The 27,644-nt window shown below is 43.9% G+C and overlaps 2 protein-coding genes and 1 long non-coding RNA gene across 3 annotated transcripts; 2 read left to right on the top strand and 1 right to left on the bottom strand.

Moving 5' to 3' along the window:
• The first annotated feature begins 594 nt into the window (after positions 1-594).
• On the top strand, positions 595-8,290 carry Cd72 (CD72 molecule). Its single transcript, XM_078044975.1, is given in 9 exon segments — positions 595-900; positions 902-1,088; positions 1,706-1,777; positions 2,501-2,590; positions 2,899-3,234; positions 6,002-6,144; positions 6,739-6,842; positions 7,481-7,615; positions 7,850-8,290. Coding segments are annotated over 8 exon segments (1,170 nt in total). The 5' UTR covers positions 595-792; the 3' UTR covers positions 7,611-7,615; positions 7,850-8,290.
• Positions 8,121-12,717, bottom strand: Tesk1 (testis associated actin remodelling kinase 1). Its single transcript, XM_005326244.5, has 10 exons — positions 12,499-12,717; positions 12,233-12,354; positions 12,049-12,097; positions 11,310-11,456; positions 10,900-10,982; positions 10,642-10,732; positions 10,304-10,387; positions 10,066-10,155; positions 9,826-9,940; positions 8,121-9,302 (listed from the first exon to the last, which is right to left on the bottom strand). The coding sequence occupies exons 1-10, from the start codon at positions 12,715-12,717 to the stop codon at positions 8,416-8,418; spliced, it is 1,887 nt and encodes a 628-aa protein (XP_005326301.3). The 3' UTR covers positions 8,121-8,415.
• Positions 12,718-13,256: 539 nt separating this feature from the next.
• Positions 13,257-14,734, top strand: LOC120889838 (uncharacterized). The gene is made up of 2 exons (XR_005734007.2): positions 13,257-13,388; positions 14,058-14,734. It is a non-coding gene; the product is annotated as an uncharacterized LOC120889838 (long non-coding RNA).
• The last annotated feature ends 12,910 nt before the right edge of the window (positions 14,735-27,644 follow it).

The following is a 27,644-nucleotide window of genomic DNA, read 5'->3' as shown; positions in this document are numbered from 1 at the left end:
TTTCTTTGCCTTATTTGTGGGTCTAGGAAGCTGTCGCTTGATCTTTGTGAAACTCCAGGCTCATTGGTTTCCTGGCCCTCACAGGGTGAATGAAGATCAGTGCTACCACAGATTTCCCCAGAGGTGCCCCAGCTATGGCTCTGTGTGGTAGTTCTGAGGGTTACACAAGAGAGAAGATGGGTACAGCATGAAAGCCCCCAAGTTGATGGGGATATGACACCCATTTGAGTCACCAAATCAGGGACTCACTCATAGACCTACTGGAAACCCCAGAATGACAAAGAGCTAAGGCTCCATGCTAGGAGACACAATCTGATGGGAAAGATGAAACCTCCTTCTGGAACAATGATTGGAAAGATTGCCTGGTGTCAGTTGGGCACAAAAGAGCTCCAACCACACATCAACAAGCCCCAGTAGAGGGCAGTTAGGAGGAGAGGGCAAATCAGAGAAGATAACTGGAGCCCAGCAGTGTGGAGCCCCAGTAGGATACATGAAGAGTCGGGGGACACAGGGCTGACCCAGGGCCAGGCCTAGCCCCTGGCCTGTGCGCTGGACCTGAGTGTTTCCCTCCTGCCCTTTTGGCTCTGACCCAAGATGACTTCTGCTTCATTGAGCCCATCTGTCAGAGGCTCATTCACATCTTCCTCTTTTGTTAAGTGGGAGGGCAAAGAGCTAAGAAGTGCAATCACAGAGATCACAGAATCTAAGAGTGTGGAGAGAGGAGAGTGGCCAGGGAGGCTTGGATCCTGTGGATGAGAGGGAAGACTCCAGCCTGCAGAGGTGCTCAGGACCATGGCTGATGCTATCACCTATGCAGACCTGCGGTTTGTGAAGGCACCTCTGAAAAAGATTGTCTCCAGCCAGTTAGGAGAGGGTAAGGGGGGAACATGGGACTCCTCCATCCTGTCTATCCCCTTTCACAACCCACCCTCATCCCACAGACCACACCTGACTTCCACTTTGGTTCTTTTTCTCCCCAGACCCAGAGGCCTATGAGGATGGGGAACTCACCTATGAAAATGTTCAAGTGCCCTCAGTCCCAGGGGGGCCCTCCGGCTTGGCCTCCTCTGGACTAGGGGACAAATCAGGTATGGAGAGCCCTGGGGATGGGTTTATGGGGTTCTCTTGAGCTGGGGAGTCCACAGAAATCTTGGGAGGACAAGGCCTTGGAGAAATGAGGAGGGTGGTTCTTAGAAGAGCATAGGATAAATGGGAACTAGGGGAAGAAAAGTCTCAGGGGCAAGGTGGAGATCCCAGGGGGTCAAGTGTGTGGGGGGAGGAGGGGAGAGGGTGGCTGATAAGTGCTGGAGGAAGACTCAGGGCAGCCCTGTGGGAGATGGGTTCTGGGGGAAATGGGAGCCGGAGGAGGGAGAGGGAAGAGAGCAATGCGGGGTGGCGGTTGCAGGCAGGCAGATAAGGGCCCCTGAGGTAAGGATAAAGGGATAAAGGGAGACTGGGAGGGAGTGGAGGGGCGGGTGGGGATGAACCGAGACCCGGAGGTAGCTGAGAGAGTCGCGGCGGGGGGCGGGGGGCGGGGGGTGTGTGTGGGTGGAGGGCGAGCAGAGAAACTCCGGGAGTGAGTGATGCGGGTGTCCCGGAGCAGTGACAGAGGGTGTCTCAGGGCAGCCCGGAGTCCCGGTGTGGGGCGAGCTGCGGAGAAGGGGCGTGATCTGGGGCTTTCACACTGGACGTTGCTCTTCCGCAGGTTTTAAGTCAGAGCAGCTAACTGCGACCTGGAGCTCCGTGACGTCGCCGCCTGTTGGAAGGCTTCTCCCCTGTGGGTATTGTCCCCTTCCAGCCCCAGGCGTTCTCCCCTCCTGCATGCTTTGGAGGGTGGCGACCCTGACGTGCCAACCGGTGGGACTGAGGCCCGGGAGCAGGGGGTTGAGCGCTGATCCCCATCCTGTTCAGTTCTTTGTGGGGATGAGCCCAGGGTGCAGCCTTGAGATAGCTCGCTCAGCACCGCGACCCCGCTGCCTGCCCCCTAAGCCACATCCCGGTAGGGATTATTCCAAGACGCGTCCATCCAGATCACTACTCACCATTCATTTGGTCCCAATATACAAATCCTGTCATCCCCTTTCCCTCTTTTTTCTGAGATTTAGTTCTCCTTTACCAGGCAATGCGCCTCAACTCACCTTACCAATTACAAATCCCCAACCCACATTCTAGAACTCCCTCTCTCCTCTACCTGCAAAACTTCCCACCATCCGAAAAACCCCACCACACTGCTCCTTTGCCCTCCTCTTAAGAATGTCCTCCTCTGAGGATCGAACCCGGGTCGCATGCATGCCAGGTGAGCGCGCTACAACAAAGATGTTGTGTCCGCCAAGAACTAAAACATAAATATTAAAAATTCTCTCTCTCTCTCTCTCTCATCTCTCACTCTCTCTTTAAAAAAAAAAAAGAATGTCCTCCTCTGGAATCTCCGCTGCTGCCCATGCCCTCAGTCTGTAAATTGTTTCCTGGGACTGACTGCCCTTCATCCCTGTCCTTTAAGGTAGTCCAGCTTGCTTGCGATACCTCCTGTTCAGCTTGCTCCTCACCTGCCTGCTGTTAGGGGTGGCTGCCATCTGCCTGGGAGCCCGCTGTGAGTATGGCTGCCCCATTTCCCACTTACCTCAAACTACTTCTCTCCTCTCCCCCATAGTTCCCTTCACAGAAGAGTTCATAGTCACTACCACTACATCCTCAGCTTTTGGTCCGGTTTCCTGCTGGGTCTATTTTCAGTGCCCTGTCTTCCCTGTCAGTCCTTATCTAATCCAATATCTCTTTAAGCTTTAGGCAATCAGGTCTTATATTTTAGCCTGTTATGCAAAAAGTTTCATAAAAATGTTTCAGGACATTAGGGTCTGGCTGGAGAAGATGCCCTCCAAATCTCTTTTTATGGCTAACCAGATCTGCAGGTATCTCAGAAACTGCAGCAAGTGAGCAGTGTTCTGGAAGACACTAATAGCAGCCTTCAGGAGCAGCTTCACCTAAGGATAACTCAGCTGGGGCAGAAGGAAGAGAATCTGCAAGAGTCCAAGAGAAAGCTGGCCCAGAGTCAGGAAGTGCTACAGGTGGCGCAGGAAAATCGCCAGGCTGCTGAGGGGAAGCTAAAGGACTGCCAGTTGGACAAGGAGAAGACCCAGGAGACTTTGCAAAGGGAGGAGGACCAGAGGAGGGCCTTGCAGGAGAGGCTACACAACATGCAGGACACACTGAAACCCTTCTTTACATGCTCCCCACAAGGTAACTGCTCTGGGAGAAGAGAGGTGGGAGAGGTGGTCTGTGAAGGATGGATTGAAGCAAGGAAACACTGGGACAGGGCTCTATCTAGCTCCCAGGGATCAGTGGATTGTTCAGGAAAGAGGCAATGAAGCAGAAGAGTGGCTGCCTGAGCCATGCAACCTTGGCCAATGGGGAGAAAGATCAAGCAGCATACTGGATTTAGGGGCCTCCCCTAGCTCTAAGGCAGATCCTGGTGAGGAGTGGGTAGCAGCCAGCAGTCCAAATCACACTGTTTAAAGAAGCATGGCAAAATTAGTTTTTATCTGGTTGACATTGACAGCATGGATCTAGGAACACCTTGAATTTGTATGTGGGATTGGTTGTTTGTACAGTTTTCTAAAGACTTGGTGGCAGCTTTAATTAATTTTCAATACATCAGAGATCCCCCTAAAAGTTAAGAACTACTGACTAACACTAGGTGCAGTCGGGAGGTGGGGCAAGATAGCTAAAGTTCTCAGGCACATGTGGCACCCATCATGTGGTTTAAGGGACCAGGATGGGGTATCCATCCACTTTCAAAGCAGGAGCCCAGCCAGTATGTAGAGGTGGGTAAAGGGACACCTAAAAGAGAAAAGGCTGTGCAGAAGCAGGCTGAGGTTCTAGGCAGGGTGCCAGGGGACTAGAGTTTTCATGGATTATGGTGGGGGTTGGGCTCTATTTTGCTCAGAGGGCATCTGAATGTTTTCTCTAGGTTTAAAGCAGCAAGATTACATGTAGTCACCCATCCCAGCCCTTGTTTTTTTAAATCTTCTTATCTACTATGGCCCACAGTCCCTTGACAGCTGCAACCCATACTGCTCTGCTGTAACATCGGTTGCAGATTTCTACTCTGATCACAACTGCTCAGACTTTTACTTCTTTCACTTCACTGAAGCCTCCTCCAGTCTGGGGACTCCTGTTTCCTTTCTTCCCATCAGCTGTTTCCTACCCTCATTTATCTCCCTACTCATCTCATGTTCTGGAGTCCATCATTCAATATCTCATCCCTTTGTTTCATTGTCTATCTCTTACACTAGACTGGTAAAAACTCACTTTCAGGTTGGGGATGTAGCTTAGTGGTAGAGCATTTACTCAGTATGTGTGAAGGCCTGGGCTTGATCTCTAGTACCATAAAAGCAAAATTCACTTTTTTAATTTTTTTTTTTTTGGTAGTACTGGACATGGAACACATGGCCTTGCAAATGCTAGGTAAACACTGAGCTACATTCCCAGACATTTTTTTAAATTTTATTTTGAGACAGTTGCTAGGTTGCCCTCCATCTTGCTATCCTCCTTCTTTAATCTCCAGAGTAGCTGGCATTGGTGGTGTGTGTCATCAGGCCCTCAGCTCTATTTTGCATTTTAGCCTACCCACTTCTCCAACCCCTGTGCTAGGAATTGAATCTCAGCCCTTTTTATAATTTTTTTTTTTTTAATTTTGAGACAGGGTCTTGCTAAGTTGCTGAGGGTCTTGCTGAGTTGCTGAGGCTGGCCTCAAACTTGAGATCCTCCTTTCTCCATCTCCCTAGTAACTAGGATTACATGTGTACACCACCATACCTAGATGATTTTTTAAAAAAATTTAGCTTTTAGTTGGACACAATATCTTATTTTTATGTGGTGCTTAGGATTGAATCCAGGGCCTCGCACATGCTACGTGAGTCCTCCGCCGCTGAGCCACAACCCCAGCCCCCTAGCTGATTTTTTATTTTTTTTAGATGTTGATGGACTTTTTAAAAAAATCATTTGTTTATATGTGATGCTGAAAATTGAACCCAGTGCCTCACACATGCTAGGCAAGAACTCTACCACTGAGCCACAGTCCCAGTCCCAACTCAGCTGATTTTTAAATGATAGAGTTAAGACTGATAATCAAATCATTGGAGAGAGTTGGGTTAAGATTATGAGCACAGATTGGAATATAGGATGTTAAAGAGGAATGTCTATTTCTTATGGATAATCAGGAAAAGAAGAACAGAGACAGAAATTTTGAGGTGGGAAGGAGGAAAGTGGAGAGTATTTACAAAATAGGGACTGAGCAAAAGAGGAAGAGTAGAGAGGAGAGGCAGCTAGTGTTTCCTTATGGAAGAGTAGAGAGGGGAGGCAGCTAGTGGCTGGAGGAGTGTGATGAAGTTTTGATGGGCAGTGGGGAATGCTTTAGGGAGCAAATGAGATGAAGGAACAAATGGGAGGCTTGTTGACCAAATACAGGGGCCTAGGTGAGGATAATCAAACTTTTGGAGTAGACTGTAATCTTTCAGAAATTGGGGATAATGACCAGTCCAATTAAAATAAACCTCCCAGATTGTTAAGAAATGTTGTTAGCTAGCATGGTGGCTAGCACACACCTGCAATCCCAGAGACTCAGGAGGCTGAGGCAGGAGGATTATAAGTTGAGGTCAGCCTCAGCAACTTAGAGAGGCCCTAAGTAACTTAGGAAAACCCTGTTTCAAAATAAAAAAATAAAAAAGACTGGGACTCAGTGGTTAAGCACCCCTGGGTTCAATCCCCACTTCCAAAAAGAAAAAAAATATGTTAAATGACTTTTTTTCTTTTTTAACTGTATATGCAAAGGAAAGGCATTTCCAGGAGAGGAAAAAAGAAAGGAAGATTGCAAAGATCAAGGACTAGAAGTCCATTAAGGTGCCAAGATTATACTTAGGGGAATGTTGTTAGCAATCAGATTATGAGTAGTCACTTTCATCCTAGGTCCTACGGGTTGTGATGTTGCACTCTCTCTGCTTTGTAGGCCATTGCTGTCCAGTGGGATGGATACTAAAGGAATATCGCTGCTTTTACTTCTCATCTACTCGTCAAACTTGGGAGGAGAGCCAAGACTATTGTAAATCTCTATCCTCCAACCTGGCCACATTCAGTAGATATGATTACTCAGTAAGCATACCCTTACCCACAGAACAAAGGGGCATTGTTAGATGAAGGGAGGTATGTCATCAAATCAGGAATGGCAGTGCACACCTGGCATACATGCCATGGCATTCCTTGTCCATGGCAAATACTGATAATCACAACACTCTCTGCCATTGAACTTGAAAATGGCCTGTGTCTTCTCAGTCCTGTGTTCCACGTGGCTTCTACTAACTGATTAGAGTTGGCATGAGAGCTGAAACTTTTATAATCTCTACTTTGTGTCTCATCTTGCTGGTCAGTCCTATGGGCTGCTTAACAGCTCTTTGACTGCGAGGTGCCAGATTTGGTGGGTTGGATCATAATAACTGGTTCTTTGGGACCAGAACAGTCCACATAGCAACTCCCCTCCAAAGGATAGCAGATATTCTTACCAAGTTGGGAGGTGAACTAAAGAGTGAGACTGCATCTGTAGAGTGGCACTTGAAGGATGCAGAACAAGTCACAGATGAGCCATCATATCCCTTTGCCAAAGTTTATAGGCCTTTTCCTAGAGTGTTTGATTTTCTCCTATATTTCTCATCACTATCTACACATCTCTGGTTTCTCTGAATTTCATAGTATCAGTCCAGTGGAGAACCTATATTTTCACATGGTGATTTCAATTCATATTGGATTAGCTCAACCGCTAATAAGGACCAATGGAGGACTTCTGGTTTACATGAGTAAGTTGGTGAGGACTTTTTTGGCATTTTGAACTCCATAATCCCCTCATAAAGACATAGTAAAAAAATTTCTTCCCCAACCTCAACTCCCAAATTTCTTCTATAAATCAATAATGTATCTGCCTATTTTTTTTATTCCCCCTATTTGATTAATAACTTTAGAGCAGTCTTATTCTCTGTTCTATCTTTGGTGTCTAAAAGTCCTTGGCATAATTTAAAAAAATTACTAAGTTGGGATCCATGTCATCTTTCAGAGGGAGAAGCTGAGAATTTAGCTAGGGCTTCACACCGGCATTCTGACTCCCCATCCCTTGACAAGGCTGCCCAAACTGGGGTCATACTTTCTCAGTCCAGACCACTTGGGGAAGTGAACAAGGGAGCAGTGGAATAGCTTTGAATCACACCTAAGGACATCCTTATGTTCTCTATCTGGAGTTTTCATTTTTAAGATTTGGGTAATTTTTTTCTGCCCTGGACTTAGAGCCTTTTGTAGCTGGAGTCTAGAAATCTGCCTCTGAACCATGCCCAGATATGGACATAGGCTAAGTTTTATGCATAGATGAGAGATGGTAGGATGGATTAGAAGGGGTCCAGAGCATTTCCCACTTCTAATCATTCTAAATCTTGTCCTTAAACTCAAGATGCAACAAGATACAAAAAAGATATTCATGGTGGAATATACAGTCAGAGACATGTACAAGTTCCCTTCCCTTCATCTGTGAGCAGTCATCTTTCAGGTTTCCAGACGGGGATCATTCTTTGCAATGAATGGGGTAAGCATGAGAGATGGGGCTGAGGCATGGGAGTCCAGGGACGGGACAGAGGGGAAACTTGTTCCTGGGTTAGACATCCTCAGCCTCTGATCACTTGGTCTGCTTATGTAAGGGTAGGTTGGGCAGAAAGTCTGGTGATGTGGCTGTTAAGAGAGTTGGGGAAAAGATAGCAAAAGGTGGATGAAGGTTTGGTAACAGTCAACTGTGGAACTCACTGATGCTTTACCCTTCCAGACACTCATGCTAATAAGAGCTTGTGACTCTGATCCCTAACCTGTGGCCTGCACATCCAAGATTGTCATCCCCAGGCACCCCCTGAGTGTGGGCATTGCCAACTAAGGACTGATCCACACCTGACACTTCTAGCCAGCCTGCTTGAAAACCTGTCCCAGAAATTGGACTGATCCTGGGAAGAGGATAAAGAAGCCTCTAGAAGGGACTTTGACCCCCCTCAAGAACCTCCCATACTGGAAATGGGTGGGGGGAGCAGGGCGCAAGGGCTGAGTGGATGGGGCGGCCCGGAGCCAGCCAGGCAGTTTTTATTGAAATATTTTTAAATAATTTGCACGTGTTAGTCTCGTGTGTCAGCAATGCTGTGTCTGGTTCAGTGATCCCCGTGGGAGAGTGAGCCCAGGGGTTGGATAGGAAGTGCTCTGTCCCTTGAGTCCATGCTGAGGCTCCCCTACGGGGAGAAGAGCCAGTCAGCCCATCTGGGGCTGGCATTGTCCAGCAAGTGTGCTCTATCCTTACAGGGTGTCCTGAAGGCCAAAGTTGGAGGCCTGAGATCACAGGCCCCACTGCTAAGAGCGTGCCCCAGGCAGCTGCAGGCTGGGCGTGGGTGGCTTGGCGTGGTGCCCTCGGTGGCAGAGGAGACTGCCCGCCTCACAGTTCAGGTTGCGGTAGCGGGCGACAGCTGGGGTGGGGCGGGGGCACATGGACAGGAAACCAAAGCTGAAAGGGCCAAGGCAGCAGCCAGGACAGGGCAGCCCCTCCTCCGGCTCCCGGGGAGCTGAAGGGGGTGGCGAGGGTTCTGTCCTCTCCAGGGCTGCTGCCCGGGGCAAGCTATGCTGAGCCCTGTTCCAGGGCTCCCCCGCCCAGCCTTGTGGGGAGTTCACCACCACAGCTGGGGGGTTGTTGTTGAGGGGAGGTCCTGATCTAGGGGACCAGGGCTGGGAGGCTGAGGAGCAAGTGCTGATAAAGTTGTCTGTGGCCACCACCAGGGGCAGCTGGGGAGCTGGTCCTGGGGGTTCTGGCTCAGGGCTGCTGCCTTCACACTCCATCTTTTCTTCAGCTGAGGGACCCATAGCAGGAGGGCCAGGACCTGGCAGTGCAGTCTCCATACGTCGAGGGAGTTCAGGGGATGAGGGTAGTGAGCGGCAGCGTCTGGCAGGTGTCCCAGGTTGGACCAGGGCCTCTGGAGTAGTCACCAAGGGCAGCTGAGTAGAGGGCAGTGGTGATGGTGGAACAAGGGGCAGAGGCGTGACCGGCTTGTTGGGTGTGTCCAGGAGCTTGATCTTGCCACCCTTGAGATCTTCCCGTAGTGAGAAGGGGTTGACTCGTGTCAGATTGTCCCCCCAGTTGGGGGGTGATTCTGGTGATGGGGGCAGGAAGAGGTCTGACCGGCTTCGGGAGAGCCGGGGGTCTGGTCTTGGAAGCGTGGCAGAGGGACCACCTCTTGGAATAGACCCTATAGACAGAGAAGTCTGTGATCACCATTCTTAGCATTTGATCCTAGCTTCTGAGTGCTTCATTAGAAAAAGGAGTCACACAGGGTGCTCTTGGAAAGAGGAAATGTCACCCCTACCCACCTTTTTTTTTTTTTACCTCTTCTCCCTTGGGCTCTAGCATTAGAAAACCATCTTCTGAGTTGTCCTCTCTCCCCAGCCCACACCAACTCCTAGTGTTCTCAAACTATTATTAAATCCACTTAACCTTAAATAACTCCCTTGAATTTTGAACTTTTATTGGGTCAAGGTCATGCTCACTTACCCTGATTGGTTTTTTTTTTTTTTTTTGGGTACTAGGAATTGAATCCACGGACCCATTACCATTGAGCTACATCCCCAGCCCTTTTTACTTTTTATTTTGAAACAGGGTCTTGTTAAGTTGCTGAGAGTCTCACTGAGTTGCCTCAAACTTGAGATCCTCCTGCCTCAGCCTCTTGAGTTGCTGGAATTACAGGCGTGCACCACACACCTGGCTTTACTTACCTTGATTGTGTATCAGGGGAGTCCTGGTAAGAAGTGCTGGCTCAGGCAGCTGTTCAAGGATCCATTCTAAGTGCTGAGTGATCTCAGTAAAGGGGGCCCGGGTGCTGGGTTCCATCTAGTGGGTAGACATAGGTGGTTTATGGGGTTCCTGAGTTTTCTTCCTATCACTGGAGACCCTTAGAGCAGTCATCAGCTCATAGATGGGGGAAGGGGGGCTGAGAGGGAAAGAGAGGCTCTTACGCTGCAGCAATGGATGGCCAGGAGCAGGAAAGGCAGTGGGCAGTCATCCCCTACCAGGGTTCGGAAAGCAGGCACATCCAGGCCGAAGTCCTGAGGATACAAGCAGGGCCTCTAAGTCACCCTTCCTTGGGTTTTCCTCCCGCCCCTCTATGAGGTCCTCTACCTCCAGGGAACCCTCCTTGATTGTGGGCCATCTTAGTCTGGAGTCTCCCTCTGTTTCAAACCTAGAGATGTTCACCTCTGTACGGGGTAGGTAGTCGGGATCTGCAGGTACTCGGGCGATAAGCTCACAGAGGACAATCCCGAAGGCAAAGACATCAGCCTATGGGTAGATAATAATGAGACAATAATGTCAGGGGGACAACTGACAGTTTTTACTTCAGAATTTTGTAGGACTAGGTCAGGATTTGGGGAGGCAGTCTTGACAATTTTCATGTGTGGGGAGGGTGATAGTGAGGGCATGGGGGATTTGGGGAATCTTGAATATCTGGTAGAATTTTGGATGGGATGGGGCCTTATGAGAGCATCTCAAGAGTCTCTGAAGGCCCTTGGGGCTCTGATCAGTTAATGTCTTACCTTCTCATCATACAGCTCACCCCTCAACACCTCTGGAGCCATCCAGTATGGGGAACCCACCACAGCCAATGGCTCCTTCCTTGCCCCTTCCCTGCAGGGGCGGGGGCGGGATAGTCAGAAACATCCACTCAGGCATTTTCCCCAGGCAAAAAGATATAAAGTGAGGACCCTCCCCACCCCAAGGGAAATGTCCCTGGGGGCTTCACTTCAAGAGGAGACCTCTGGGAGGCTTGTGGGGGAATAGAGTATTTACTTTACCTATACACAGGAATCTTTTCAGCCAGTCCGAAATCACCGACCACGGCCGTGAAGCCTCGGTCTTCCCGTCGGACCAGACAGTTCTGATACACACATATAGGCATCCTCACACACTTATCACCTTTTGCTCTCTGGTCTCTCAATATATATACCCCAAAGCTCTGTCACTCCAGCATAACCCCACCCTTTCTCCCAGTTCTCCAGTGCACCCCAATATTGCAATATTGTCCAACACTTTAAACAGTGTGATAGTTATCAGTCCTTCAGAGCCTCTCACCCTAGGACCCCGGGATTCCCCAATACCTTGCCACCCTAATATCCTAATATATCTATTATCCACATTCCAACATCCATCGGGCCTAATACATTATAACCTAATAGTCATGCCTCCACCCACCTTGCCAGCCTACCTTGGATGTGAGGTCTCGGTGGAATACACCTTTAGCATGCAGGTACCGCAGGCCTCGGGCAATATCCAGAGCTAGGCGGAGCCTGACTGGCCAGGATAGGGGCTCAGGAGAGCTGAGCAGCTGTTCTAGGGTTCCCCCATTCATATACTGGGGCATAGGGGAAGGAGAATGAGTGTCAAGGTCTCAGCCTGCATTCTAGGTCTCCCACTTATCATCCAGGGGATATTAAGGAGGATCACAAAAGTCAGAAGTGTGCATCTGTGCTCTAAGGGCCTCCATTCATGTTCTAGGGCTGCCCTGTCCAATGCAGTTGTTGTTAGCCATGTGAAACTATTTGAGTTATTAAATTTAAATACAATTAAACATTTAGTTCCTCATTCACACCAGCGACATTTCCCATGATGTAGCACCCCCCCCCCCAGCCCGCCTCAGAGTAGCTGGTGGCTACTGTACTGGACAGTACACACAGAACATTTTCATCACTGCATAAAGTTTATGGGACTGCTGTGTTCTAGAGGACACAGGGAATGAGACCAGATGAGGCTTCCTATATGTGGTTTATCCACAGGGAAGTTCAAGGACCTTCCCCTGGGAAGCGGTCCTATGCCTCTCCTTATTCTACGAAGCGGTCCTATGCCTCTCCTTATTCTACGTAGATTCAGCAAGCACATTGATCCCTTTCCCCTTGGTGATGGTGGTAGTGGTGAAGGTGGGTTCCCCTTTCTTAACCTATCCTCACCTCTGTAAGAGCGTGCAGCTGTCCCTGGTGCACACAGACCCCCATGAACCTGGAAGAAGATGGGGAGGATAGGAGGGCAGGCTGTAAGAGACCCGGCCCCTCCTTAGTTCCCACTTTTCGCACTGGTTCTTCCCCTTTCCCTCCAGCCCAGCAAGGTGCCCAGGAAGAGGCTGGAGTCGCTCACCTTAGGATGTTAGGGTGCCTGAGCCGGTTCATCAGCTGCACCTCCCGTAGTGTATTGCCCCGGTTACTGGGGAGCTTGTTCATCTTCAGCACCATGACTTGCCCTGACTGTCGGTGCCGAACCTGGGGGCAGTAGGGGCCGGTGAGTGTCGGACAGATTGGGTGGGTTGCCGGAGTCCGGGATCTCTACCCTGGGGGCCAGCCCCCAAGTTCCAGCCTCTGGTTGAAGGCTCGGTCCCGCCCCTCTGTGCTTTCCGCGGGTCTTACCTTATAGACCTCAGAGAAGAAGCCGGCCCCGATCTTCTCGGCGCAGTGGAAATCGTCCACACGCGCCAGGCTGGACACAGCGCTGCGGAGAGCTCGATAGGAGGAGGGGCGGCCCCGGCCCGGGCCTCCGCCTGCAGCCCCCGGCCCAGGCAGCCCCTCCCCCGGCGCCTCTCCCGGCCCGGGCCCAGGGCCCCGCAGTGGGGGCCGTTCCCCGGCCATGGCCGGGCCCCCAGCCCGGGCCTGGCTTACATGGCAGGGTCCCCGGGGCCCGGGCAGGCCGCGCTCGCCATGGGAGCGGGCCTGCCCGATCAGGGGTGCCGGGACTCCCGCTCCCGCCGGGAGAATGGAAGACCAGCCCAAGATCCTGGGCCCGCCCCCGCCGCGCCAGCTAGCTGGGCCCGGGTCGACGCCGCTCCGCTCGGCTCGGCTCTGCGCAGGGCCTAGGCCTGGGCCGGGCGGTGGTGGCAGCGGCGCTCCCGGGAGCCGGCGGGCGGGCGGGCTCCCCGCAGGCGGAGGCGGCGGGCGGCGGCTGCTCCGCTTCGCCGCCGGGGATCAGGCTCGCGGCCTGCCAGGGGCGGGGCTGGGCCCGGCTGCGCTTAACTCCTTGGAGCCCGGCCTCCGGCAGCGGCCACGCCCCCCCAGGTACGCAACCTCCGTCCTTGGCAGCGACACTCTAGGTGAGCGTGCCTGGGGTGCCGGGGTCAATTGAGTTCAGGCCCGGGTTTAAATAGGGAATTAAGGGCGGACTGCCCAAACGTCTTTGAGCTGCCCTGAAAATCCTTTCTTCTCCCTCGGGTCACGTCCGTGGAGGAATAGGTTCAGGAAGCCTTCACCTGGGCTCCATGGATCAGCATGGCAGATAATCAGACCCCTCAGGCCCAGCCATAATCGTAAGCAGCCCAGCAACCCGTCCACCTTTCCGGCCTGCGCTCCAGCTCCGACTGTCCATTTCCCAGGTTTTTCGACCCCTACACACTAAATGTCTGGAGTCCCTAACGCCTTCTACCTTCTCCTCGGGCGTTAGTGACACGCCAGGACTATAGAGAGCCCCTGGCTGGCCCATCCCTGGCTTGGCCCGATTCCTCCTCACTCCATCCCACCTCCCCGAAATAAAGTTCAGATTCCAGTGCTTCCGCTCAGTGGCCACCCAGCCTGGACCTCCCTCTTTGTCCAAATGACCCTCTATTAAGTGAAGCCTCCACCTGCCGGGAAGCCCCTCCTTCCGCGAGCGCCTGCCCCTCAGCAAGATCCCACCCCTTCAAAGACCGTTTTCCCTCTGAGACCCCTCCCCTTTCCTTAGAAAGACAGTGCCACCATCAGTGTATATCAGAATCCCTCAGTGCTGCACCCCCTCCTCTGTGTTCCTCCCACTCAGTGAGACCTCTCTGGGTGACTCCACCAGTCATTGTGACCCCTCCTCTCAAGGTGACTCCTCCCCTCCGTATTGCCCGGCCTTTATCAATGTGACCCCTCAATCTGATTCCTCCCTCAGTCAAGTAGAAGGAGGGTCTGCCTCCTCAGGCCAGAGGAGGAGCTGCAGCTGCCCTTTTTAAAGTCAGGTCGGCGTCCTGAATGCGCAAGCCCAGTCTTGGGAAGCTGAACTCGCCTTACTCAACGCTTCCGGTTCTGCCACTGGCTCCTCCTCCAGATCAGCCGAGAAAAAACCAATCAACACCGGGATTTGGTGACGTCATGGTTCGGGGCAGTCGGCTCCCTGCCTAGAAGTTTCCAACATCAGTGAGCCTGCTGCCACCTAATGGCAGAATGGAGGGAAGGCGCGGGCCTCTGGAGTGGAGACAGCTGAAGAAGCAAAGTCTCAACTTTTTCTAAGAAATTTAAAGCACTATATTTCTGTTGCAAACTAAGAAATATAAACAGAGTCTGCATCGCGTGGGTGACTACCTTCTAACCGATTTCTGTCACGCATTTATGAGAGTTGGAACCAAGAACTCTGCTATTTGCTTTTCAAGGGCTAATGAGAAAGAAATAAAGGTCTTAGATGATGATGCATCACTTGTTTGGGTTGAGAGAAGGTATAGGAAAGACTGTTGTTGTATAAGGGAAGGTATCACACCAGTGTAGAGAGAGGACAGGGAGTCATTTCCAATCCTTGTAGAGCTAGTTTAGGGAGTCCAACGCTAAGAGCAATCTCTGCCTAGGCCATGCTCATTTTTCCGGAGACATTTGGTCTCACCAATACCTGCTTACTCACCAATTAAATTATTGTTAACATCTACGACTATTTTTTGAATTTGCTTTCTAAAGTTGTGTGAGACTTTAAGTACTAGGAATTTATGCCTCGTTTTAATTAATATCAACATGGTTGGCTTAATTGATGGTGGGTGATTAAACCCAGGGGTGTGCTACCACTGAGGAGCTAAATCTCCAGCCCTTTATATATATTTTTTAATATATATATTTTAGTTGTAGTTGGGAACAATATCTTTATTTTGTTTACTTATTATTATTTTTTAATGTGGTGCTGAGGATCGAACCCAGGGCCTCGCACGTGCTAGGCGAGCTCTATCGCTGAGCCACAATCCCAACCCCCTTTTATGTTTTTCAAGACAGGGTCTCACTAAGTTGACTGGAACTTGTGATCTTCCTGCTTCAACCTCTGGAGTAGTTGGGTTTACAGGTGTGCACCACCCAGCCCAAACCAGGTTAATTGTTAAGTGTTTAGCTGAGATACTGGGTGGCATTAACCACGATTAAAAAAAAAAATAGGAGAAAATATGCAGGTGGTTGGAAGATAGATGATAAGCAAGGATGATGAAGATGCTATCAATGGATGTAGAATATACAAAGGGAGAAAAGCAGTGCCTGCTTTCTCATATGTGGAAGCACATGAAATACCTACTTTGATGGAGCTTCTATACCAGTGATTCCCCATGAGTAATTCATGGCCCAGTCTTGTTTCCTCTATGCCCCTGCCCTATTCCAGGAACCAACTGTTTGGTGCATATTTATGTCCGTTTTTATCATTTCATTGGTAACTACTTTGTTTTATTATCTCTAAAGGTTGAAGGCTGGTTCTTCTTTAAAATAAAAGCACAGTATCATTGTCACACCAATTTTTTTTTTTTTTGTATTGGGGATAGAATCCACAGGCATTTTACCACATCCTCTGTCCTTTTTTATTTTTGAGACAGGGTCTCTTGCTAAAAATTGCTGAGGGTCTGCTAAATTGCCAAAGCTGGCTTCAAATTTGTAATCCTCATGTTTAAGCCTCTCAAGGTCCTGGGATTACTGGCCTATGCCACCAGGCCTGACATTGTCACACTTTTTAAAAAACAACAATACCAAGTATCTAATTGTCCACATTTCCCTATTGACTTGTTTGTTTTTTGTATTTGAGATTGAACCCAGGGGTGCTTAACCACTGAGCCACATCTCCAGTCCTTTTTATGTATTATTTTTGAGACAGGACGTCACTAATTGCTTAGGGCCTTGCTAAATTGCTGAGGTTGGCTTTTAACTTAGGATCCTCCTGCCTCAGCCTCCCAAGGCGCTCGAATTACAGAGATGTGCCACCAGCCTGGTGATATGCTTGGTTCTCAAAAATTATTTACTTGAATTGATATTTAAATAAGATTCTTATGTTGTAATTGATATGTCTCTTAATCATTTTAAATTTCTTAAATCCATTCTCCATCTTTTTTTAAAGAATTCATGTAATTTTTCCTATAAAATTTCTCAAAAAGTCTGAATTCTGATGAGAAGCTTGTGGTATAAATTAGTATGTTCCTCAGTCCCCTTTATTTCATGTAAGTTGATGGTTATACATTTGATCAGATTTAAATTAGATTAATTTATAGGTGGTTTTAGTATTTCTGTCAGGGTAAGCAATGGTGATTTTTTTTTTTTCCTTTTTGCATTGGGAATTGAACAGAGAGGCACTTTACCACTGATCTATATCTTGGCCCTTTATTTATTTATTTATTAAAAAAAACTTTTTTAGATGTTGATGCCTTTATTTTATTTATTTATATGTGGTGCTGAGAACCAAACCCAGTGCCCCACACTTGCTCTACCACTGAGCCAGAACTTCATCCCTATTTATTTTTATTTTTAAATTTTTGATACCAGGGATTGAATCCAAGGGTGCTTAACCACTGAGCAACATCCTCAGCTCTATTTTGAATTTAATTTAGAGACAGGGTCTCACTGAGTTACTTAGTGCCTCACTTTTGCTGAGGCTGGCTTTGAACTCATGATCCTCTTGTCTCTGCGCCCCTGAGCTGCTGGGATTACAGGTGTGTGCCACCTCACCTGGCTGAAACACACATATTTCAAGTATGCAGTTTGATAAGTTTGACATGTATATAACCAATACAATCAATTTAAAAAGGATTTCCATTAGTTTTTTTTTTTAATTTTGAAATCATGCAGATTTGTGTTTCCTATATGATTTATTATATTAAAATCACTGTGGGCTGGGGATGTAGCTCAGTGGCAGAGTGCTTGCCCAGCATGTGTGAGGCACTGGGTTCGATCTTAAGCACCACATAAAAATGAATAAATAAAATAAAGGTATTGTGTCTATCTACACTAAAAATTTTTTATTTTTTATTTTATTTTTTTAGAGAGAGAGAGAGAGAGAGAGAGAGAATTTTTTAATATTTATTTTTTAGTTATCCGCGGACACAACATCTTTGTTTGTATGTGTTGCTGAGGATCGAACCCGGGCTGCACGCATGCCAGGCGAGTGCGCTACCGCTTGAGCCACATCCCCAGCCCATACACTAAAATTTTTTTAAAAAATTAATTTTTTTTTAAAAAAATCAATCACCTTAAGATACATAGAACCTCACCCTCGAATGAAAACTATTTTAAAATTAAATGGCATACTTATGAATATCAACATCAAAAGTAGTAGAAGACAGGAAATAATTAAAATCAGAGCTGAAATAAATGAAATTGAAACAAACCATTGAAAAAAATTGACAAAATGAAAAGTTGATTCTTTGAAAAAATAAATAAAATTGATAAACCCTGAGCCATACTAACAAAGAGAAGGAGAAAGAAAGCTCAAATTACTAAAAGTTGTGATGAAAAAGGAAATATCACAGCAGATGCTGCTGAAATACAGAAAATTAGAAATTACTTTGAAAATTTATACTCCAACAAAATAGAAAATCTCAAAGACATTGACAAATATCTAGAAACATATGATCTACCCAAACTGAGTCAGAAGGACATACACAATTTAAACAGATCAATTTTCAGCAGTGAAATAGAAGATGCTGTCAAAAGCCTACCAACCAAGAAAAGCCCAGGACCAGATGGATTCTCAGCTAAGTTCTACAAGGCCATCAAAGAACTAATACCAGTACTCCTCAAATTATTTCATGAAATAGAAAAGGAGAGAGTCCTTCCAAACTCATTCTATGAGGCTACTAGCACTGGCAATGTCTAGAAATATTTTTGGTTGTCACAATGGGAAGAAGTGCTACTGGTATCTAGTGAGTAGGGGCCAGGGATATAGCTAAACATCCTACACAGGGGACACAGGACAGCCTCCTACTATAAAGAATTTTCTGGGCCAAAATGTCAATAATGTTAGTATTTAAAAATCCAGGTCTTCTTTGGATTAGGCAGAGGGGAGTGAAGGGAAGAGGGAGGGTAATGGAGTAGGAAGGATAGTAGAATGAATTGGACATTATTACCGTATGTACATATTTGATTACATGACCGGTATGATTCTATATCATGTACAACTAGAAGAATAAGAAGTTATGCTCTCTCTCTATATATGATGTGTCAAAATGCATTATACTGTCATGTATAACTAATTAGAACAAATAGAAAAATTCCATGAAGATGAAAAAAAAATGACCAGTAAAGGGAGGAACTACATTAAAGTAATAGCCAATCAAAGGAGAAATTAATTCAAATTAAAAATTAGATATAAACCCAAACGACTGGGAATACAAACCATATTTCAATAATAACCTTGAATATTAATGACCTACACTCATCAATCAAAAGGCACAGATTGGCAGATTGAATTAAAAAATAAGACCCAATAATATGCTGTCTCCAAGAGACTCACTTTATAGCCAAAGACATCCACAGACTGAAGGTGAAAGAATGAGAAAAAACATATCACTCACATGGATCACATAAATAAGCAGAAGTTTCAATACTCATATAAAGTGTACTTCAAGCCAAAGTTAATAAGAAGGGACAAAGAAAGTTATTTCATACCCCTTAAGGGAATTAAACATCAACAAGAGATAACATTCATAAATATTTATGCCCCAAACAATGGAGCATCTACTTACATCAAACAAACTCTTCTCGATTTCAACAATCAAATAGACCACAACACAATAATAGTAGGTAACTTTAAACATGCCTATGTCACCACTGGATAGATTCTCCAAACAAAAATTTAAAAAGCTATAGAAGAAAAAATTACAATTAATAATTTAGTCTTATCAGACACATATAGAATATTTCATCTGTCAATGAATACACTTTCTTCTCAGCAGCACAGAGATCCTTCTCTAATATAGATCATGTTATGTAAGCTATCACATATGTTGGCATACAATTGTATTATGACTTAATATATTTTTAGCATGTGTTGAGTTATTTTGACAGCCCCCTTTCCATTGATATTAATTTTTGTGTTCTTGCTTTTTTCCTGATTAAACTTTATTTTTATAAAATTTTAGCTTTATTATTTCTTCTCTGTTTCATATATATCTGCTTCTACTCTTATTTTTTCTTCCTATTACATAATTTGAAAATAATTTGATTGTTATTCTAGCTTCTTTCTGATATGTATACTTTAAGTTATAAGTGTTCAGCTGAGTACCATTCTGTCCCAGAGATCCTGACATTTTAAGCTTTTACTATCACTTAGTTCAAAGCACTTTTTTAAAATTTACTTTTCTAGTGCTTCTTCCAATACCTCTGAGATATTTATAAGTGTGCTTTCAATTTTTTTGTTTTATTTTTTAGTATATATTTTTTATTTGTTTTGCTTAGTTATACACGACAGCAGAATGCATTTCAATTCATTGTACACAAATGGAGCACAAATTTTCATTTCTCTGGTTCATGATGTAGGGGAGTCTCATCATTTGTGCAATCATACATGTACCTAGGGTAATTATGTCCATCTCATTCCACGATCTTTTCTGCCCCATGCCCCTCTCCTTTCCACCCTTCCGTTTGCCCAATCCAAAATTCCTCCATTCTTTCCACGCCGCCACCCCATTATGGATCAGCATCCACTAATCAGAAAAAACATTCAGTCTTTGTTTTTTGGAATTGGCTTACTTCACTTAGCATGATATTCTACAACTCCATCTTTTTACCTGCAAATTCAATAATTTTATTCTCTTTTAATGCTTAGCATGATATTCTCCAATTCCATCTATTTACCTGCAAATGCCATGATTTTATTCTCTTTTAATGCTGAATAATATTCCATTGTGTATATATACACCAAAGTTTCCCTATCCATTCATCTATAGATGGGCATCAGGTTGGTTCCACAGTTTAACTATTGTGAATAGAGCTACGTCACTATACTATGCTGATTTTAAGTCCTTTGGGTATAGAACTAGGAGTGGGATAGCTGGGTCAAACGGTGTTTCCATTCCAGGTTTTCCAAGGAATCTCCATATTGCATTCCAAATTGGCTGCATCAATTTGCAGTCCTACAAGCAATGTATGAGTGTACCCCCCCCCACATCTTCGCCAATGCTTATTGCTTGTATTCTTGACAGCTGCCATTCTGATTGGAGTGAGAAGAAATCTTAGGGTAGTTTTTATTTGCATTTCTCTAATTACTAAAGATGTTGAACATTTTTTTTCATGTATTTGTTAATCACTTGTATATCTTCTTAGAAGTTTCTGCAATAAATCTATGTAACAGTTTTGGTAGTATGACCATTTTGACAAATTAGTTCTGCCTATCCAAGAACATGAGAGATCATTCAATCTTCTAAGATCTTCTTTAATTTCTTTCTTTAGCTTTCTGTAATTTTCATTTTAGAGGTCTTTCACCTCTTTTGTTGATTCCCAAGTATTTTATTTTATTTTTGAGGCTATTGTAAATGGAGTGGTTTTTTTAGTTTCTCTTTCTGAGGATTTGTCACTGATGTATAGAAATGCCTTCGATTTATGGGTGTTGATTTTATATCCTGCTACTTTGCTGAATTCATCTATTAGTTCTAGAAGTTTTCTGGTGGAATTTTTTGGGTCCTCTAGGTATAGAATCATATTGGCAAATAGTGATAATTTGAGTTCTTTTTCTATTTGTATCCCTTTAATTTCTTTTGTCTAATTGCTCTGGCTAGAGTTTTAATAATTATGTTAAATAGAAGTGGAGAAAGAGGGCATCCCTGTCTTGTTCCAGTTTTTAGAGGGAATGCTTTCGATTTTTCTCCATTTAGAATGATGTTGGCCTGGGGCTTAGCATAGATAGCTTTTACAATGTTGAGATATGTTCCTGATATCCCTAGTATTTCTACTGTTTTGAACATGAAATGTGTGCTGTATTTTGTCAAATGCTTTCCCTGCATCTATTGAGATGATCATATGCTTTTTATCTTTGAGTCTATCGATGTGATGAATTACATTTTTTGATTTCCGTATGTTGAACCAACCTTGCATCCCTGGGATGAACTCTACTTGATCGTGGTGCACTATCTTTTTGATATGTTTTGGTATTCAATTTGCCAGAATTTTATTGAGAATTTTTGCATCTATATTTATTAGAGATATTGGTCTGAAGTTTTCTTTCTTTGATGTATCTTTGGTTTTCAAATCAGGGTGATATTGGCCTCATAGAATGTGTTTGGAAGTGTTCCCTCTTTTTCTATTTCATGAAATAATTTGAGGAGTATTGGTATTAGTTCTTCTTTAAAGGTCTTATGGAACTCAGCTGTGTTTCCATTTGGTCCTGGGTTTTTCTTGGTTGGTTGGCTTCTGATGGCGTCCTCTATTTCCTTGCTTGAAATTGATCTGTTTAAATTGTGTATATCATCCTGATTTAGTTTGGGCATATTATATGCCTCCAGAAATTTGTTGATGCCTTCGATATATCTATTTTATTGGAGTACAAATTTTCAAAATAATTTCTAATTATCTTTTGTATTTCTGTAGTGTCTATAATGGATTTCCTTTTTCATCACGGATGTTAATAATTTGAATTTTCTCTCTCCGTCTCTTCATTAGCATGGCTAATGATTTATCAATTTTATTTATTTTTTTCAAAGAACCAACTTTTTGTTTTGTCAGTTTTTTCAATTGTTTCTTTTGTTTCAATTTCATTGATTTCAGCTCTGATTTTAATTATTTCCAGTCTTCTAATGCTTTTGGGTTGATTTGTTCTTCGTTTTATAGGGCTTTGAGATGTAATGTTATGTCATTTATTTTATTTTATTTTTTTAATATTTATTTATTTATTTTAGTTTTCAGCGGACACAACATCTTTGTTTTTGTATGTGGTGCTGAGGATTGAACCTGGGCCGCACGCATGCCAGGCGAGTGTGCTACCACTTGAGCCACATCCCCAGCCCATGTTATGTCATTTATTTGTTGACTTTTTCTTTTTTGAAGGAATGAACTCCATGCAATGAACTATCAGAACTGCCTTCATAGTGTCCCAGAGATTTCAATATGTTGTATCAGTGTCCTTGTTTACCTCTAAGAATATTTTAATCTGGCACCAATCCTTAGCACCACATAAAAAAATAAATAAACAAAATAAAGTTATTGTGTCCATCCCTACAGCTAAAAATATTTTTAAAAAATCAATGGGTACAAACAACTATTTTTTCTTTTTCACTTCCTCTTATCAGGCTCATCAGCAAAACATATAAGCTGTACCTCCCACCCCCAGTACTGGGGACTGAAACTAGGGGCACTTTGCCAATAATCTAAATCCCCAGTCCTCTTAAAATTTTGAGACAGGGTCTTGCTAAATTGCAGAGGTTGGTGTCAACCTTGCTGATCCTCCTGTCTTAACCTCCCATATAACTGGGATTATAGGCATGTGCCACAATGCCCAGCTATGCAGTACCTTTGAAATCTATAATTCAATCTTAGACTATTTGTCTTACCTAAATTGTTGTAATAGCATACATTTTGGGCTTCCTATTAATGACTTTTCCCCTCTGCAGGCCACTCTCTACAAAGCATCCAAAGTTTTTTTTCTTTGGTTTGTTTTGTCTGTCAGTCTGTCTGTGATACTAGGTAAATGCCCTACCATTTGAGTTATACCCTCAACTCCTGGAGTATTCTTTTTAAAATGTAAAGTGAGATCATTTTACCTCTCTATTCAAAACCCTCTGCATTTCCCCTCCCTCCCTTCTTTCCCTCTTTCCTTCCTGGTTCCTCAGTGCTGGGGTTCCAACTCTGGGCCTCACACAAGCCAGGCAAGGGCTCTACCACTGAGCCATCCCCAGCCCAATTTTATTTCTTTCCTTCTAATATTTGCACTTTGATTTCTAGTTTTTACCTAAGACTTTCATATAACGTTGAGTGAATTAGTGGCAGTAGGAACACTTAAGTCTTGATCTTTAAAAGAATGTTTTTAACATTTCACTATTAAGTGTGATGTTTACTGTGGTTTTTTTTTTTTTTTTTTTTTGGTAGCTATTTATACCAATCACCACAAGAATGCCATGTAACTAACCATATCAAAACTCAGTTGCATCAAACAACAATTATTTATTTTCAGAAATCTGTGGGTTGACTGAAGACAGCTTTCCAAACTAGGATCTGCTGGAGAAGTTTTCCTCTGCTCCACCTGTCTCTTGTCCTCCTGGACGGGCTGAATAGCCTGGACATGTTCTTCTTGTGGTGATGAGAAGAGAGGGCAAGAAGATCAGCATGGTTGTGCAACTGCTTTCCTGTTTTTGGGTCACATCAACCCTGTCAACATTCCAGGGACCAAAGTGAGTCATATGGCCAAGCCCAATTTTATTTCTTTCCTTCTAATATTTGCACCTTGATTTCTAGTTTTTACCTAAGAGTTTCATATAACAGGTGATATAAGAAGGAAGAAAATGTTTCTAAAAGAACAATTTATTATATTAATTAATTTTCTAAGGTTAAAGCAATATCATATTTATAGGATAAGTATGTTATTATGTATATTTACTAATTTTCTTAATGGTTGTTGTAGGGATTATACTCATAGTCAAACTGTTGAATAACAAAGATGAAATCTTGAAAGTAGCAAAAGAATGTTTTTCATGTACAGGTGCATGATTAATATATGATTAATATATGACTTCTCAGGACAGAGTATGTACATTTAAACTTTTGAGAAAATGCCAAAGGCTTTTGCCTGTCCATTGAGTACTTTTCTTTTTTTTTTTTTTTTTCAATACTGGAGATTGAATTTAGGGCACTTAACCAACGAGCCACAACCCTAGCCCTTTTAATTTTTTATTTTAAAACAGGATCTTGCTAAACTGCTGAGGCTGACCTCGAACTTGTGGTCTTCCTGCCTCAGCCTCTTTAGTAGCTGGGATTACAGGCAAAAAAAAAAAGCTTTTCTTGCTTTATTTTTATATATAGAGGTTATTAAAAATGTTTATTCCAGGGGCTGGGGTTGTGGCTCAGTGGTAGAGTTCTTGCCTTGCATGTGTGAGGCCCTGGGTTTGATTCCCAGCACCATATAAAAATAAACAAATAAAAACTAAAGGTATTGTGTCCATCTGCAACTAAAAAAATATTTAAAAAAAATGTTTGTTCCAATTCAGGGCCTTACACATGCCAGGCAAGCATTCTACTACTGAGCCACATCCCCAGACTGGCTTTATGTTATTATTCTTTATCATAGCTTTGATTTTAAGAAATGTCTTTTTTTTCCTTTATTTATTTATTTTTATGTGGTGCTGAGTATTGAACAGTCCACTGCCTCACACGTGCTAGGCAAGCACTCTACCACTGAGCTACAACCCTAGCACCATACATATTCTTAAAAGTATCTTTATATCTGATAATTATTAAAAAATTAAACCGATAATTTTGATCCCAAGTCTCTGTGGATCTGATACTATCTTTGTTTCTGTTTATTTCACTCATGATGACTAATTTCCCGCGTATTATGTAATTTTTTTCATGTAATTTCAATTTTTTGTACTATAAGCTCAGATTTCTTGAAATTTGTGGGTATTTTTTTTGTTTTGTTTTGCATTGAAGGTGGTGGGTGCCTCCCTAGAAGATTTTTATTTGGGTTTTGGGTTTTTCCAAGGTTTTTCCGTGTATATTACTGGTTTAAATTACTCTAAACTGATTATTATTATTATTTTTTGTGGTGCATTCTTTTTTATTTATTTTTTTATTATTAGTTGTTCAAAACTTTTTTTTAATTTTAAATTTTTTTTAGTTGTAGTTGGACACAATACCTTTATTTCACTTTTTAAAAAAAATGTGGTGCTGAGGATTGAACCCAGGGTCTTGCACGTGCTAGGTGAGTGCTCTACCACTGAGCCACAACCCCAGACCTAAACTGATTAATTTTTTTTTTTTAAGAATTTTAATATTTATTTTTTGGTTATCGGCGGACACAACATCTTTGTATGTGGTGCTGAGGATCTAACTCGGGCCGCACGCATGCCAAGCGAGCGCGCTACCACTTGAGCCACATCCCAGCCCCAACTGATTTTTTAAAAATATTTTTTTAGTTGTAGATGGACACAATACCTTTATTATTTATTTATTTATTTTTATGTGGTGCTGAAGATCGAACCCAGTGCCTCACACATTTGAGGCAAGCGTTCTGCCACTGAGCTACAATCCCAGCCCCCTAAACTGATTAATTTTTTTGGTACTGGGGATTGAACCTAGAAGTGTTTAACTACTCAGCCATATCCCCAGCACCTTTTTATATTTTATTTTGAGACAGGGTCCCATTAAGTTACTTATGGCCTTACTAAGTTGCTGAAGCTGGCTTTGAACTTGCAATCATCCTGCCTCCGCCTCTCAAGCCACTAGAATTAAAGGTGTTTGCCACCGTGCCCATCTGAAATCTTATCTTGATAGTATTTCAGACTACTCAATCCTATTTGCAAAATCATGTATGACCCAGTTTGTAATTGTGAATTTCAAGAGAGATAAGCTCCTCTTTTCCATTGGTACCAAGTTTTAAGGTAGGCAATTTTCCTTGAGTCCTTTGAGGAAGAGGATAGGGCAGATTAATTTCTAATTCACTTTTAAGATTAAGAGGCAGATCTTTCAGTATGCCAGTTTTATGCTGGAAAGGTTTTCTATATGTTGGGTGGTCACCAAGCGTTGTTTCCTATTCTCTGCACTTCATGAACTTGTGAAAATGAACCTCAAGTTCATGTGATGGTTAAGACAACATTGAGGGACTGAAGATGTAGCTCAGTGGTAGAGCATTTGCCTGGCATGCATAAAGCCCTGGGCTTGAACCCCAGCACTCTAAAAACAAAACAAAAAATTGAGACAACATTAAGACAAAACTGGCTTATAATCTTTGCCTATTTTTGGTCTCTGTTGATTTCCCTAGTTTATTTTTAACCACTTTATTAAAGTACGATTATCACATAAAAAACTGCATGTATTTAGGTGTATTCAACTTGATGAATTTGGAGGTAAGTATACCCATAAAATCATCACCACAATCAATGTCATCAGTATTTCCAAAAGTTTTCTCCTGCCCTATTATTTCCAAAGATTTGCTCCTGCACTATTTTTAGTGATAAGAACACTTAACATAAGATCTACCCTCTTTTGGTTTCTTAGCATCTTAGAAGAGCATGCTTGGGAAAAAAGTCTAACCTCTTAGCAAATTTTTAAGTACACAATAAGATATTGCTAACTAGAAGCCCTGTGTGTTGTACAGTAGATGTCTGGGATTTATTTATTTTGCATAACTGAAACTTTGTTCCTTTTGACCAGCACCTTCCTTTTCTCTCTCCCAGCTCCTTGTAATCACCCTAAGTGGCATCATTAATATTTCTTCTTCTATGTGTGACTTATTTCACTTTTCATAATGTGTTCTAGGTTCATTTATGTTGACCCCTACTTTTTAGAAGCTCATGGAATATTTTAAGTTTTATGGAATGTTTTGTAAATATTTTAACTACTGTTAATTCTTGAGAGATATAAATCGATTGTTTGATGCTTCTGCTGACTCATGCATAGTGGTTGCTTTTTGGTACACTAGTAATCTTTGATTGTGATTTTAATCTGTAGGAGTCTTATATGAGGGTTTGTTTCAGATTCTCTTGTGGACCAGGGTAACTACTAACCAGAATTACCCAAGCCTCCTTTTAGCTTAATAGCTTCAAGTGGGAATGCCAGCTTCAGTTACTCGCCTCACCCCTGGTCTAATTTTCAGTCCACTCCATGTTACAGCAGCTTAGGAAAAGACATCATCTCATTTACCTACTTCCTTAGAAGGAAAGGAAAGTTGCCCTTCCATGATGTGATTGCTGCCATCCATTAGGTACAAACTGTCCTCAGTACATGTTTACCAAGCAAGGGCTGTGCTTAGAGTATCCCCTCTCTTCTATGCTGCTTGTCCCTCCAGCCCAATTTCTTTTGAGTGGTACTGGAGATTGAACCCAGGGGTGATCTATCACTTAGCTACATTACAGCCCTTTTTTTGGAGGGGGGGGAGTACCAGGAATTAAACTCAGTTGCACTCAAACCTGGAGCCATATCCTCAGTTCTGTATTTTATTTAGAGATAGAGTCTCACTGAGTTGCTTAGTGCCTCACTTGTTTTGCTGAAGCTGGCTTTGAACTCAAGATCTTCTTGCCTCCAGCCTCCTGAGCTGCTGAGATTACAGGCGTGCACTGTGCCTGGCTCATTACAGCTCTTTTTGAGACAGGACCTCACTAAGTTGCCCAGTCTGGCCTCAATCCTTCTGTCTCAACCTCCTGAGTGGTGTGTCACCACTCCTGGCTTTGTTTTACTTTCCTATCTAGCCCTTCATCTTGAGGATGGGTACAATCTCAGGTTAAACATTTTTCTTCGCAGTCAAATCCAACATTGGCCATTGCGTGTGGCAACTCCTATCAGGAGCAAGTTGTATTTGAATTACTATGATTATCTCCTGGACAGAACCACAGAGGCAATAAGGATTCCAACTATCCCTTAGTAATCTTCAATCCTTTTCACAGGTCAGAACATTCTTTAGG

The sequence above is a fragment of the Ictidomys tridecemlineatus genome, chromosome 4 (assembly GCF_052094955.1).
Source record: "Ictidomys tridecemlineatus isolate mIctTri1 chromosome 4, mIctTri1.hap1, whole genome shotgun sequence".
NCBI lineage: Eukaryota > Metazoa > Chordata > Mammalia > Rodentia > Sciuridae > Ictidomys > Ictidomys tridecemlineatus.
This window is presented reverse-complemented; position numbering and strand designations above follow the sequence as displayed.

Excerpts from the sequence above, each read along its gene's own strand:
- Tesk1 (XM_005326244.5), bottom strand. The coding sequence starts at position 12,717 with ATGGCCGGGGAACGGCCCCCACTGCGGGGCCCTGGGCCCGGGCCGGGA. Across the intron at positions 12,355-12,498 it reads TCTTCTCTGAGGTCTATAAG|GTTCGGCACCGACAGTCAGG; the intron begins GTAAGACCCGCG and ends TACTGCCCCCAG. Across the intron at positions 9,941-10,065 it reads TGGCCATCCATTGCTGCAGC|ATGGAACCCAGCACCCGGGC; the intron begins GTAAGAGCCTCT and ends TCTACCCACTAG.